The 16,116-nt window shown below is 35.2% G+C and overlaps 1 protein-coding gene across 4 annotated transcripts in view; it reads left to right on the top strand.

The window, feature by feature from the left end:
* The window catches only part of TRAPPC12 (trafficking protein particle complex subunit 12), a 55,465-nt gene that overhangs the window by 16,256 nt on the left and 23,093 nt on the right, over positions 1-16,116 (top strand). For all 4 annotated transcript variants that reach the window (XR_012628015.1, XR_012628014.1, XM_074861631.1 and 1 more), the window contains exons 5-6: positions 537-675; positions 12,683-12,795. Coding sequence is in view for 2 of the 4 variants with exons in the window: in XM_074861631.1 (XP_074717732.1) it covers positions 537-675; positions 12,683-12,795 (252 nt within the window). In the remaining 2 variants the exon portion in view is untranslated. The remainder of the gene's footprint in view (positions 1-536; positions 676-12,682; positions 12,796-16,116) is intronic.

Below are 16,116 nucleotides of genomic sequence, written 5' to 3'. Positions count from 1 at the left end.
GTAGATTTTGAATGTTAGAAGTATGTTTCATGATGGTAAGAAAATAAGAACCCAAATTAATAAAGGTTCATGAAACATAACAAATGGTTGACTTAAAATGTGACCAGATGACAACACATGCTTCTGGCTCTAGTAACTATAAAGCTCATGATCTCACAAAAATCATAACAGATTTTAAGAATTGCATAAAATTTGAAAAACAATTAAAAATCAGATTGATAATTCTTACATGTTAGCTCAATTTCAAGAGAGATGTTCTAATTTTGCAGTAGGCTAGTTTTTAAACTTCATCTTCAAAATCCTAGTACCTTTACAAACAGTTAAAACATCAGTCCTCTGTGTTTTATTTTAATGATCTTACGAAAAGTATTCTGCAAAACAGCATGTAAATATAAATCCTGATTCTTATCAGTAGGTAACATAGAAATTCTTTATCAGAAAAACTTAGAAAGTTGAAATTGTATTTGGATGTGGCTTGTGATTGAAGCTAATAACAGACCTTGTCTCTTCCTTCTTTTATACGTATTAATTTTTAGCTGTGGTTTGTGAGACTAGCACTGCTGGTAAAATTGAATCTATTCCAAAATGCAGAAATGGAATTTGAACCATTTGGAAATTTAGACCAGCCTGATCTTTATTATGAATATTACCCTCATGTATACCCTGGACGGAAAGGTAAGATACTTGATTTATAAAATGCTTTATATTTTTACCAGTCATTATAAAATAATGGATTCAGGTTTTTTTAATTCTAAAGCATTGTTGAGCTTTGGCTTATTTTTATTTTTTTTTCCCCCAGCATAATATGATTAACTACTGTGTTAAAGTATTGTTTGTGTTTTGGAGGTAGCAATAAGGAGTAATCATAAGGGGTAAAACTATTCCATCAAAATATACGTAGGCAGTGTATTTCATGATACTGATACAGCGTTGATTTGAAAGAGGATTGTTTCTAACAAGTAAATACAATAAAGTAGTTTAGTTCTAGGATATTGAAAGTAAAAAACCCACAAACCTTAATAGTTTATTTTAGCCAGAAACAGGCTGCAAAAGGTGATGAGAGAGTTTGTGGAAACAGAACCTATAAGCTTTAAGTTCATCTAGATACTGTCAATATACTCTTTTTAACACACACATGTCTGAGCATACATCCTAATGCAGGTGTTATTTTGTTAGGCTTCCTGGTTTCTAGGATCTTTTAAAAAAAAAAAAATTAGAGCTAATTTGATAGTTTTCCTTAATAAAAAAATGCTTAAATGTAATATTATTTGCCTAGTAATTGAATCTATATAAAAATTAATAATTTACTATGTATCCCATTGTTGAAGGGGCAAAAAGCCACCTCCAGCCTCAATTCTTTGTAAGTGGTTTATCGCGTTATAAATGCGCTACTTCACACAGCTCCCAATAGCCCACAGGTTAACCAAATAGTTCCACTATCCAGGGTATTCTAGTTCTCCAAGAGTCTGGAGTTGACAAATTGCTATTTTTAAGAGCAATATCACTCCTATTCAAGCTATTGTGAAATTTTATTTTTTCTAAATCTGTTATTTAGAAATAAATAACACTCTGATGCAAGTACACTGTGAGTGGTCTCACTGTTCTTTGGCTTTCGTATTTGAACCACAATGTATAATAAAATGCTTGTAAGTAACAGTTGTAATAGGCAGTTCCACTATCTGAAAAAAATATAGTCCATTTTACATAAGATGCTGGTGGTCTCGATGGGGTAACCTAGAAAGATACTGAGAATTTGAGGTTGCTGAGGAAGGGAAGTTGGTGTCAAGAAAGTTCAGGATCTTTTGCAGAAGATTGTTTCATCTGTTTAGTGATGCAAAGGATCAGTTGTAGCCCAGCAAGGCCAGTATGGACTGCCTAGAACAAGTCCCTCTGACCTTACTCATCATCTTTCAGGCCATCACAGGCCAAAACTTCCTGATTTGCCTTGAATATATTCAATCCACTGAGAAGGAACTGTATTACTCTTAAGAGTGAAAGAGGTTTTGGCCATGAGGTTGGACAGCTCTTTGGATCTGGTTATATTTTGGCAGCTTTGCACGTAATGCAGTGGTGCACAGAAGTAGTCTTCCCCAGGCCATATGTATGTTTCCACATCTTTTTCAGTATTAAAAATAAGTTATTTTGCCTAAGAAAAGAATCCTTGCAGGTCATGTCAACATTTGAAGCATTTCATTCCTCATGCCACAGAGCACACAGGTAGCAACAGTTCTGGACAGCCTGGCCAGCTGTTGCACACACCTGTCCTGTGACTGAACCTTGGATCCAAACTGTCTTTGCAGCAACTACTCAACCGCTACAGCTATTTCATAGAAGTTATGAGGGTATCTATGGTAAAAAGGTGAGCATAAGGAGAATATTCTATTTCATTATTATATGCCTCAGTTCATTTTTAACTGTTGAACATACCAACTGGGACCATCATCTGTAAGGAAAATAAGATCAAGGTTGGATGGATCTGACCTGCTGGTTGTAGATATCTCCTATAAATACAATGTGATTAAGATGTGGGAACAGCTATCAAACCTTCCTTACATAGTTCTGAGGAGAGAGAGATGCTGTTTGCAGGGATGTAGGAGAGAATAAGCAGTTGTTTGCAGGGATGTAGGAGAGAACAAGCAGTTGTTTGCAGGGATGTAGGAGAGAACAAGCAGTTGTTTGCAGGGATGTAGGAGAGAACAAGCAGTTGTTTGCAGGGATGTAGGAGAGAACAAGCAGTTGTTTGCAGGGATGTAGGAGAGAACAAGCAGTTGTTTGCAGGGATGTAGGAGAGAACAAGCAGTTGTCTTCTGGCTAGCATTAAACTACGCAGTGCTGGATTATGGATAAAGAAATTTAGTATACATGCATCATTAACCAGCTATTTTAAATAATAAAATAGATATAAATCATTCATATATTTTGGTTGATATGTATTACTATGAATCCACAATCCACTGCTGTTTGGTAATTTTACATACCATTTTGTGGTGTAACAAGCATAAAAGGAAGAGTTTTGTTTCAACATTTTAATTTTGATTCATGGTATATAAATGGAGTAAGCACTTAAAAATCAATTTAAGAAATGAGGGTATAGATATAAATAATGTACACATTAATTGTAATACATATAATATTTTGCATAATTTCTTTGTATTCAAAATATTCATTATAAGAAAGGTAGTAAGTTAGAAAGTCTTCTGTGTCTTCAGTGCTTGAAGTAAGGAAAGTTTATACACCTGAGCTTCTTACAGCAGTGAGGATAGTCCCTCATCCATTAACCTCGGAGAAATATACCTCAAAGAATTTAAATTCCAAGTAAATGTATGAGGAGTGGAAGATGTTTTTCCATTAATTAACATGGCCAACACAGTCCTCTTAATTTTCCTCTGAAGCTCTCCCAAGGCTCTTTCCCTTTCGGCAACATTACTAATCTCTGTGTCATCCTGAGTTTTTCCATGGCATTTGCAGCCATGCTGTTGTCTTCATCATGGCTGTAAGATCTAATCTTTCTGAAATCTTCCTTTCCTGATTTCTACCATCTCTTTCTTTGGTCATCTGCACTGCCTGTAGGTGATCTGGGGTGTGGAATCTGCTGGAATCCTTGCATCACCCAGTGAATTAGTTCAGTCACTCTTTGATCGTTCCTGTTTGATAAGGGGCAGAGACCAAACCATTCTCATTTTCTAGAAAAATCTTAAAGTTATTCGGTTATAGATTTATTTCCTCTAAATTCATCTGCAGAGAGAAGACAAAAAGTCCAATTTTATGTTTTGGTTTTTTTTTTTTTTGGTTTGGTTGTTTGTTTTTTTTTTTTGTGATGGGTAGGTACTTAGGTCAGGAACACTGTTCCAGATTACTTCTGGCACATCTCCATTGTACTCTGTGGGGTATATAAGGCTGGATTTTGTCATTGTTCTTATGAGTAATGGATTTCGGGAAATTTTTTTTTTTTTTTTTTTGTATTTTGTCTTTATATTTACACAGTCTGACCCACTTCTATTCATGTTATTTGTTTCTGTTCTTCATTATTCTTCATAAACTCTCTCATATGATAGATTGGCTAACCTGAGATATCCTTTCCATTGGTAATGCCTGTGTATTTCTGAAAGAGTGAGAGCCAACAATTAAAATGGAACATTAAAATGCTATTTCATTCTTTTACGAGATAATTTGGTCTTGTTTCTGATTAATAGACCAAAAAGTTACAGAAAAGTTAATGCCACCAAAATCAGTGTTCTAAAGCTACAATAATTGAGAATAATTTATTTTGAATTACAAAGAAAAAAACCACCACTGCTCACAAGTGAAAATAGGGCTGTTACTCCCCTGACCAGACGTTTATATGTATAGGGGTGGGTTTTTTTCCTTTCCCCTTTTCATTCTCCTTATGATGATATAGCATCATCTGTATTCCTCTAACATGAAATCAGTCTTCTATTGTCTGATGGAAAGTGTCTAAATAAGGAACATATTGTTAAATATTTCGTTGTATGTGCTCTAGAAACTGATTTCATACTGTACACCTTCCCATGTTACTAATCCTAGCACAAGTATTTTTCAAAGTGTGGCTGTGTTGCAACCATAGGGATATACTAGTGTGTGCTGCAATAGGCTGACACGTTCAGATGGATAGTGACAGTTTAAAAAAAATGTGTATATTATATATATTTATCTCAAAGTAGTGTGAGTCCAGACATCACAACTATTGTTTTAGCATATTTCACTAGGTCTGTGTTACTTTTATGACTTTACTAATATCCACTGTAGTTAGAAGTTTTAGCAGAAATACATGAAAAAAGTGATACAAAAATAGTTAGCTGTGTGAGATTTCATTTTTTATGTGTCTTTATTTACTCAAGCAGTGCTCTTAATTTGTTTCTTTTATTCAGTTTTGAAATTCAGATCCCACTAAAGGAATCCTATCATATGTGGTTTAGAATTGTCATTCAAACCCATCCTGTAAACAAGTTTTCAGTGCTGATGTCTAAGGTGAAATGTAATAAACTATTATTAAATTTAATAAACTTATAAAATAGCAAAAGACCTAATAGGAAACTTGGTTTATGTCTGTTGACGCAGAGACACTATACTTACTGTGGAAACACCCATCCAGAATTTTTCTCTTAATACCTGCAGAAAGCATTTTACAGACGTCTTGACTGTATGTAGTGCAGAGGACTGTGCACAGCTTCAAGGTCTACCTACTCTCTGAAGCTTGGTACTGCTTCTGAATGTTAGCCTATGCCATAAGGAAGGACAGGCATGGATTGGGGAAATTATCTCCTATATGCTTTCACAGTAAACGTAGCGATGACTCTACAGTGACGTTTGGCCACTTTGAGTTTACTGTCTTCTGTTCTTCTCTTCTTTCCTACTTGTCTATGCTAGTAGGAGGCAGTCTTGCTGAAGCTTCCTCTCCTTTTTTCTCAGCATGGTTTTGGATGATGCTATAAATTAAATGCCCTTTGTTTTTTCATCCTCATCAACTTGTGATTAGTAGGAGAACTGTAGCAGAATGGGAAATGGTGTGGGGAAAAAAGAAAAATAATTGTGGTGGGTGGGGAGGCAAAAGGGAGTAATCCAGGTAAGAACAGAGATAAGAGAAGAAATGCACAGACTAAAGAAATTGTACCATATATAGTGCTCCTATCTGTTAATAAGCTTTGCAGGAAAACAGAATTAAAAAAGGACTCTAGTCGTTGTTATATGTAGTATTGGTTTTCTCATATGTTACCACAAATACTGCTGCGCCTGAACTTACACTCCCATGTCAGACTTCTTCAGTCTTGGCAGTTGCTCAGAAGAGTTCTTCATTCAAGCCCACACTGACAGTAAAAAACATACTAAAGCCTCTAGAGGAACTGGTTTGCCAATTATTTTATTTATAGTACTGTGTACATCTCTATTGTCTCTTTAAATTCGCTGTCTGTTCTGTTGCTTCAGAGCTACCTTCTACCTGTGAAATCAGCTAATACAACTTGAGTAAATACCACTCAAGTGTTGTGTTTCCAGATGACTATTCAGAGTAGTCAGACTTGCAAATACATTTTTTTCTGAAATAATATAGGTACTTTAGTCAAGAAATGTATGTATAATTTTATGGGGGTAGAGTGCTTGCTAAAATATTTAATTGTGCTTTCTTTCCTAAGACTTTGTAGTCTCAGTGTAGACAGTACTGGCTTTACACACACTGTCTTAAACATGAGCAAGTAACTTACTTCTAGATTCTGCCTTACTGCAGTTAGCAGCAGGTAAGATTTATGGTGATATCTTTGTGGTAGGGCAGTTGTTGCAGGGTTTTTCTGCATTCTTTCTCTTATGTTTTCCTTGCTTCAGTGCAAATAAGTAGATTACTGAGAAAGTATTTTTGAAACCTTTCAAAACCAGACCTTAATTCAGAATATCCATATTCTTAGGTCTTGTGCAATTAAATTGTGAAATAATGGAAACATGCAATTCCAAATAAAATTTTCAAAACACTTTCTTCCAATGGTTACAAACATTAGGCTGCTATCTCTTTTCCAGTCTCTCTGGAATGAAAGTAATAAACCAAAGCTTGGAAACTAGTCTGTTGAATCTGGATTTTTAAGTGTACTTTTAACTGGCAGTGAGACTAGGGTTCAGAGTTACTACATCATCCCTTAAAAATCTCCTTATAAATTATACTGTTGTGTTATTTATGATACAGCAAATATGCTGTTGAAGAAGTATGTAAAAGTGTGTGTGTGTGCATATAAAGGCAAGGATATACTTCTCCGTTTGTATATGTACGTATAAAGCAGAATATCTTTCTGAAACTGGATTTTCTATATTTCTCTTCTACCCAGTGAAGGAAGGGTTTGTTTCTTGTTTTTGTTTTTTTTCACTGTCATAAGATCCCACTTTATACTTTCAGTAAATGATAATTTGCCCTACTGCTGCTTTTTGGTATTTAAGGTTTGTTGAATAAGCTGTAGAATGCAGATCAGAAAGCATTTCTAGATTTTGCAACAAGAAAATATGAAGATAAAATGGCTAGCCATTGGAATCTTTTCTGCTCTAAAAGGGCTGCAGATGAGGGCTGCAGTTTGAATTTGATTGACCTGAGGTGATGTTTATGTTATGACAGTTATGAAAATGTGCAGCTGTTCATAAAGAAATAGAAATTGAAATCTGTGGTCTTCGATAATTCTACCTGATCTTACTATTTGTTCCATCTGTTCCCATGCTTTTAGAGTATCCATTTTCCTTTCAGCAGACCTTTTTTCACTTTTTAGTTTTGCCTTTTGTATGCTGATAACATATATATATGTGAATGAGATTAATTCATGCCAAAGTGACAATCAAAAATCATACTCTGAAAAAAATTCTCCCCTATATTTAAGTTACAGCTAGAAAAGAATTGTCTTAAAAGTAAACCATTTTTCCATTCTGAATTTTTTATAGATAAAATTATTATGAAACCCCTGAAGAGGAGTAACAGAGGTCAGCTGTAAAACATCAAGCTAGAATAAGACTCACTTAACTTAGAAATAAAATTTCAATATGTAGCAGTAATTGTAGTGTATTGTCTTTTGTTGACATCATCTAAGCTTTGTTGACATAGTGTTTCTGTGTAAGAGGGCATTACTTCTTTAGAAATCTGAAGCATGAAGTAGAGAGCAAAATCCATTCTCCTGTGCTCTTAAGTAAACATTTTAATTACAGGATAAGCTGCTTGTTTTAAATATTTCCTTGACATGTTGCCTCGTTAAATCAGTACTGAGCAAAATATAATGGAGATCATGGGTTTGATTCCAAATAGTTTTGCAAAAGGCCGCATGTGCCAAAAATCCAGTCTTTATGTAAAATTCCCTTATCCCTAGTGGGATATCACAGGAATATATATGCCCACTTGTATAGGAGCCTATTATAAAGAAATATGTGTTACGCTGTGTGCCTTAAAAATTTGGCCTAACAGTAAGCAAGTAGGTGAAACCTTTCAGACAATATAATGTCCTTCTTAACCTAACAAGCATATGTATTTCTGTTACAGTTTCATGTTAATGTAGTCAGTCTTACTTTCTTACTTTGTTTTTTCCCCAAGGTAAAGGTGTTTACTGAGGCAAGTATAGCTTTTTTCCCTGCTGTTAATCTACTTTTTAATTAAATTTTTCACTCTGAATTCTACAATCTGCCTATCCAACCTTCATAACACTATTATTATTGATCTACTAGAGTCATCAACAAATGTCATTTACTTCTTCCCAGTTATTTCTTCTTAACCTAGACAATGTAAAATGAAAATTACAGTGTTCTTTAAAATCTCAGACAAGCCTTTTTTAGGTCTCAACTTCTTTTCATTTGTCGCCATCTTCATATTAAAATGTTAAGGAATACTTATCAGAAGGCTAAACTCCTGTGTCTTGCAAGACAGAGCAGAAGCTGTGTTTTTGTAGATTTGTGTGCAGTTTCTTTTTCTGTCATCAGTTTTTTACAACAGGAATGGGTTCTTCCATGCTGTTGTTCTTTCAGCAGAAAAAGCCTGAATGACGAGCCTTTGATGCAACATGATACGGTGATGTCATAGAACAACAAATCTATGTCCCATTGTTTAGACAAAAATTCTTAGTGAGCTCAGAGTTAACTGTTCCAAGTCAGCACTTTCTGTGATTCTCTTATTTTTTGCTTTTTACCTTTTTATCAGTGAACTGATACGGCTTTGATGAAGATTCACCAGAGTCATATCACAGTTTGCCTCTGCCTTTCTCATCTCCCATTCACCCCATGAAGCTCTGCTGGGCTGCATTTCAAACCCATTGTGCTCACAATGTTCTCTTCCACCATGGTACACACACGGGTCACCTTGCTGAGCCGTGAGAACAACGGTTCATAACCATCCACCCTGTGAAGAGCTTTTTAGTAACTCGCTATTGCTTCTCTCAGTCTCTTACTTGACATCTTTGTTTCAGACAGGTTGAAAGATGATTGTTCCATTTTCTTAGATGGAGAAAATTATAGATTCAGATTTTGGATGCTGGAGACAATACAGTGATAGAGAACTCGGGGTAGAAGGGGTGTGGTGTTGTCAGTTTTTACAGAACTGTTAACTAGGAGTTAAGAGAATTGTTTCAGTGAACAGATCTCTTCACATGCATTTTCTATTACTGCCATGTATTTCTTCCTGAGAAGTGTATGTAAATTGTATTAGCACTTTATATAAGTAGCACTCATTGAAAGCTTTACCACATCTAAAGTAAATTTATGGTCATTCTTTTTAAACCACAAAATCAGTTTATTAATGTAGGAACTGAATTAGATATGTCATCCATACTTCAAATCATTTAACTAAGAATTAGCTTACTTGGAAACAGGAACATACCTAGGAAAATGTATTTAACCAAAAATCTCAGAGTTTCTTTTTTATAAACAGAGTATTCAAGGAGTATGTTTGGATGAGTGGCTTGGATAAGTGCTGCAGGTTTTCTGTGAGCAATTTGCTCATCTGACTTGACTTAAAAGTTACAAACTACTGTTTACATGGAGTGGTAAGACAGCCTTACCAGAGGAAAAAGCTCATTTTTTTTCTCTTCTGTTTTCCCCAGTTACCACACTTTGTTAGAGGACACATATAATTTTGTGCTTTCTTCAAAAAAAACCCCAAACTTCTGCTATTCAGAAGGATTACAGGGAAACTGAGGAAGAGGGCAGAAATGGTTGGTGTTTCTGAGATTTTAAATAAAGTTAGCCTGTTTAATAAGCACTAAGTAACAGAAGTTCACTGGATACTTACAATAACATTTCTTGCAGGATACTAGTTATGTCATACATTTCAAAAAGAGAAGAAACAGATACTAGATTTTTAGATCCTGCTGTGTGAAATAGTAATATAAATTGTGGTTTGAAAAGTCATTACACTGACTACCCTTACACTGTGGCTTCCTTCAGGTTTTGTTTGAGAGATCTGTCACCACACTTGATGTACCCACTGAGGATCACACCGGAATGCTTTTTTGTCACATGCTACGAAGAAAATACTAAGTGGTTGAGAAATAATACATCAATAAAGTACATTTCAAAGTAATATAGTTCTGAATGCCTGTTACCACTGAAGTCTTAGTTGTGATAGGAAATAAATCAGATTCTTATGGACTCTAAGTTGGCCTGGAGTTGCATTCATCATTCCGACATCCTCTGACACCACTTCTGATGATGTAGATTGGTAATGGGTTATTCCTTCCCCTCGCATGGATCATAATAGTGTGGCTTCATTCAGCAATATATAAGATCAATACTTTACAAAATATGCAATCCCAAAAAGTGTTTTACAAAACATTATATAAGTTTTATAAAAATGGATAACGTAAGATATTTAATCTGTGCTCCATTAAATACCCGTCTTTCTGTACATTGAGCTGTTCTGTTACAAATTCAGATTTTCTGTATGAGTATTTATCAAGTTGACCTTTTGCTGCATTTTACAAGAGAATGTAATGATACAAACTTTTTCAGAGTTGAACATTCTAGAACACAGTCATTAACCAAAAAAGTTGCTAAAACTTTAGATTTCTTTTGGTTTATATCTCAGGTGTTCCAAAGCTTTACTGATGAACAAAATTTTTCCTTTTTTAACCTTTGCCTCAGAAATCCTGCTGAGTGCAGCAGTAGGTGCATGGTTCGTGTACTGTCAGTAAATCAAGACTACTTTCTTCAGAAAAACAGTACCAAACTAGCTGGTTTTAGGTACTGCTTTTTTTTGGCAGGACTACTGTTGGATGGTGGAATTAGAACTTGGTCACCAGAGAGCTGGTAGAGATGGAACCAGCTGCAGGTCATGTTTGCTTCTGTAGGTTTGCAGTGCAGGTTCTCAGGTTCATAACATGTCTACAAATCAATTTTTCTGTGGTGTCCTGGCGCAGAATTTATCTTAAATCATTTTTGCCTTCCTTTTTCATTGTTATTCACCCCCCACACTCTTGACTGTGTGTCTTCACTTGTGTCATGTTAAGTACTAGTCTGGATACATACATAAAATATTTCACATCTTTTTTTACTGGTTGAGTAACCTTTTACACTTCTCTTAATAGAATTTCAAAGACAGTTTTGTTTTCTTAATCTCTATTCCACATATGGTGATGCATAAAACTCATGTGTACATCCGTTACAGGAACACAGCAGTCACGGAAGCCATGGGGAATAGTTAGCACTGGCAAAAGAGAATTTATGTAGATGGAAGTAGCTTACTCTGAAGGTCATAATTAGTGAGCTTTGTGATTAAAATTTTGTCAACCTTTAAAAAAAAAAGTCTAGAGGCAGTGACTCATTGTATATAGCATTTACCTCTTTGACATACAAGCCTGTTAAGAACAGGTGCAAAAGTCTTTCTGAAAAGCTCCTGAGTCCTGTTTTTGAGGAAAGATGAGGCAAGAGGTGACTTAGAGGGAAGTCCCCTTAGAATATGTCTAAAATAAGCAAATGTATTATATTAAAATATTAGAACTGTAGCATGGTATTTTGCAAGGCCTATTTCCCCATTATTCTAGCTCTGATTTGGTTTTAATAGTATCATTTAGTTTATGTTCAGTATTACTGTTTGTGTGTCAGGAAATGCAGTTATCTGAAAGCAAGATGTTGAACCCACTAGGATTCCCTAAAGCTCCTGAAACTGCCCTTGATACTCGTAAACTTAGGGGATTGGATCTTTGGTAAATGTTATTATAATAATAATAAAATAAACTAATGTGAAAAGGAAGAAATTTCTTTTTCTCCCCAAATACTGCTTAAAATTCTTTCCCTATTCTTTGATGTTTTCAATAAACGAGAAAATACACAAAATACACCATCTTTATGAAGAATCAGTCTCACAGTATGGAGTCTTTTTGTGACTCTTTATGGAAGAGCTAACATTAATGAAGTAAAACTGGGACTAAAAGTCATCTTTATAACAATGGGATGGTCTCTGCTCAGCATAATGGACTCAGACCTTTACACAAACCAAACCTATGGATATTAATAGAAAAAAGAAACAAAATATTTTGTAGTATATTTTAATTTCCTAGAGGACTTGATATATTTTTAGATTTATTGTGTCTGTTATAGTATCATTATTTATGTTCTTCATTATACTGGTTTTATTTTGTATTTCTTTTGACTCATGTTGGTTTTCTGTTCTTACTTTTTCTTCAGTAATATAGGGGCCCTTCATATTAGCTTTATTTTTAGAAGGATTATATAAAAGTGGGTTTGCATGCCCTGTTTATGTAACTTTTTCACAAGCATGCTTTTAAGGCCAATAATTCCTTCTTCCTTCTTCTGCATTGATTGTAAAATATGCATATTAAATGTTAAGAGTAATGTTGTAGCTGCAACTTGAGTAAACTTCCATTTAGTTAATCCTTTATTGTAATTAGTTTATAAAAATCCTTAATGAAACATTGGACTTGCGTGCACCAAAATGTGATTTTGAAAATTTGAATTAGGTACACCTTTTTTTTGCCTTCTTGATTGTGGTTACATATGTGATTACCTATTTAAAACATTTTACAGTATGTCACCTGTTATAACTATTTTCTCATCTTTCACATCTTTCAGCAGGAGAAAAAGATACAAAGGTAAAAGGGACTTTGTGTCATATACAGTAGTGAGAAATACCTTGTGTAACGTAGACAAATCACAAACTGATCATTATAGCAAACACATTTAATAAAATTAATTATGTTTCTAGGTTCCATGGTTCCTTTCTCCATGCGGATTTTACACGCTGAACTTCCTCAGTACCTAGGTAATCCTCAGGAATCACTTGACAGACTGCACAGTATGAAGATAATCTGTGCCAAGGTAACAGCTTCTCTGTGCACTAACATTTCTGAATGTTTAAAGAGTATATTCTGTTGTCCTTATAAAGAACATTAAGTTTCAACTGTTACATTTTTTTATTCCATTTGATACAAATAAGGAACTCACTAATAGAAGTTAAGTGCCTCTTCCATTTTAGGATACATCCTTTTCTCCTCTGTGGTAACTCTGACTAAAATGAGTAAAACAGTGGACAATGTACTTCTCTTGCTTTCGTGTTTTTGCCAGACAAGACATGGACAGGAAGCAGATGTGTTTAAGGGCAACTAGGAGAGCTTTCTTCCCTCATTCAGCTGTGTCCAGATAGCTCAAAGCGCAGTTGTTAATGATCTTGTTCCTTCAAAAATAGTCTTGATCCATCAGAAATAGTCTGAATAGCTGGTTTTGGAAATAATGGACATTTGGGAATATAAATACAACCTGCTGAGTTTGTTTTGGGGTTTTTCTTTTGTTTTGTCAAGTGCTATAATACAAAATTATGGCCTAAATTATAACACGGGATTTGTCAGTGCTGAAATTGGAGTGATGGTGTTGTGTGCACAGAACTTATCTACTAAACCAACACCCTGACTGTTAAGCATTCATCCTTAAATGTTTTTTTACAGAAATCTTTCCCAAGTAGTCTTAATGCAAAGTAGCTGTGACTGTTACAATGTGGCAAACTCTAGAAGAAATGCAGCTTTATTGTTTTATGTGTGACATTTGAAAGTTCAAAACTGTATATAAGATAAAGTGATTAATTTTTATTTTCAGTATTCCTTGGATTTTTCCTATATTTACTCCTGAAAATAACTTGGATAACAGAAGTGAAGGGATTTGGTAATTGCTAATTGTATAGCTATAATGGCTTTACGTATATAAAATCAACTTGCTTCTAGCACAGTAATGGCTAGGATAACCAAATGTTTACAGTGAAAAAAACAGTTCTTTGTATTATGAGGAGAAAAAGGTGAAAGGTTCAGGTAGTAAGAGATGAATGTGGCATTTGTTATAGAGTTGGAAATAATTGATCTGGAAACAGTTGAGAGATATATCTAATTTGGCCAAGAAGTGCTACTTTTTGGCACTTCACAAATGCTGCTACCTGTTCATGACCATGTCATCTAATAACATTACTGGCAGGATGTTCTCTCTAGCCTTTTCCTTCATAAACAGTCCTCCTCAATTTGAAGTCATTTTTTTCTTCTATGAAATGCCATACTCCTCTGTTGCAGGATTTCACAGTGCTTCTACTGACATTTGCCTGCCCTGGTCTGCAGCAGATCAGCTGTTTCATATATTGTTTTTATGCGATCTGGTATTAAGTGCTGCATGTCTCCCCTCAGTCATGAAGGTGCCACTAGATTCCAAAAACTTAACTGGTTTCTGATTTCCTTTATTTTGTAACAGACAGAGAAAATTGTATGAATGTGAATGAGGAAGTGACTGCTGAGCAGGGTGTTCATCAGCCATCTGGCTAACTTTATTGAAATGGCCATATCTCGGTTACAGTGTGATCAGCCATGATTCTCCACAGATTAAAGATTATCAGTCAATAGAGGAATGAAAGAAAAGGAAATTACCCCCACCCCCCGCCTTCTTCTTTACAAGACCTTTAAGTCATCTACAACCTTGAGGTGCCTCTGCCTACGCTCTTTTCCTTGAAGTGCATATCCTTAGAGCATACCCAGTATATCAAGGAAGCTTCTAAACTGTAATACAAGATTTTGTTTGAACATGAACTAGACATTATTTCTTTTAAATAAGGGAAACTGCATGTGCTGGAGAAGATGAAATGGGAATAAAGGAGGTTTACAAATTAATATATACATATTTCCCTGCATGCTAGATTCTTGAAGAACAGGTCTGTTTACTCATTTTCTCACTCCATCAGCTGCTAGTGGCCTAGTTCATTACAAATTCTGTGTGATCCCTTCTGCCTTTGGGGAAAGCTTCTTTGAGGCTGGCTGTACATCTTCCACTAGCTCTTCTGAGGAGTCCCCTGTTCTCTGCACTTGCTTTTGGTTCACGGATTGCCATCTCTTTCTCTCTGCCGCCTTGTGTCTGAGTTTGCGGAGCTTGTCCCAGGTTAGTGTGTTCAATTGCAGTCAGGAAAAAGAACGCTCTCCCTTTGCTTCTGACAGCTTCCACTAGAGACAGGATATAGTAGCCAGGACAAGCCATTCTCTGTGCTGATGGATGCTCCTTTTTAAAGTACAGTACACAGAAAACTACAAACCTTCCTTCTCAAGGGAATATTTCTGATCAGTTATTCTAGACACCTCATTGCAGATTACTTCATTTGTTTGCATTCAATTAAATACCTTGTCTTTTGGAGCAATTCTAAGACAACTGTAGAAACAAGAGTGTGAAAAAGGACAGCTTGTAAACATAAATATGTTCTTAAAAGACAGCTGTAAATTGTTGATAATTTAACCATTTGAAGTCAGCATTGGCTGACAAAAAACATTTTTTAGATATATGTTTTGATTTTTTTCTAGAACACAATTAGTCTAATAATCTCAATCTCACATGGAGTGTTCAAGAATGAGGTTCATAATACTTACGAAAACCCATGGCATAACCAAGAAAGTAACATAAAGGATGTACAGTCATTAGTCTTAATATTTGTATAAGACACTTGGGAACCATTTCAGTTATAACAGAATTAATTGGGGAGCTTTCAACCAAAACCCTCTAGTGTTTTACTTCCCTATTTTAAAAAGTGGAAAAATAATCTTTGGTCATCCGTATTTACAGAAGGGCGTACGAATAGTCATTATGTAAATGAGATGATCTTGGAGTCATAGAAGCTAGAAGAGAGAAAAGACCTATTAGCTCACCTAGTCTGTCTCTCTGCAACACAAGGTTGTTTTCTAGTTTTTAATGAGCCAGCCTACGGAGCTGAGGCCACATCCCCTGGGAGGCTATTCCAGGCTAATGCTAATGCATTCTTACCATAAGAAAATTTGTCTTTCTGTTTTGTTTCTCTTCCTCGATGTAATTATGCTTTTTTTCCTGATACTTCCTTTTAACTTGCTAAATTCCCTTTTGCTTTTTGTTGTCCGCATTCTACAGACACTTGTCAAGTTTGGATTAGCCATTCAACTTAAAGATCTAACCATATTTACTTTGTCACTATTTTGGTAACTTGGTCTCTTCAGCCCCCTTCTACTTAACATATTTCTGCTACCTGAAGCAGGCTTGGAGGTTGAGTGCAAAAACATCATTTTCATTTTCCCTGGATAGAATGTTTTTACCTTTTCCAGTATTCCTGAAAATTTGTAATCAAGATCTGGTTGGATATTTTACATCTCTGTCTAA

This window comes from Strix uralensis, chromosome 3 (assembly GCF_047716275.1).
Source record: "Strix uralensis isolate ZFMK-TIS-50842 chromosome 3, bStrUra1, whole genome shotgun sequence".
NCBI lineage: Eukaryota > Metazoa > Chordata > Aves > Strigiformes > Strigidae > Strix > Strix uralensis.
The sequence above is the reverse complement of the archived record's forward strand: the minus strand, read 5'-3'. Positions and strand labels throughout refer to the sequence as shown.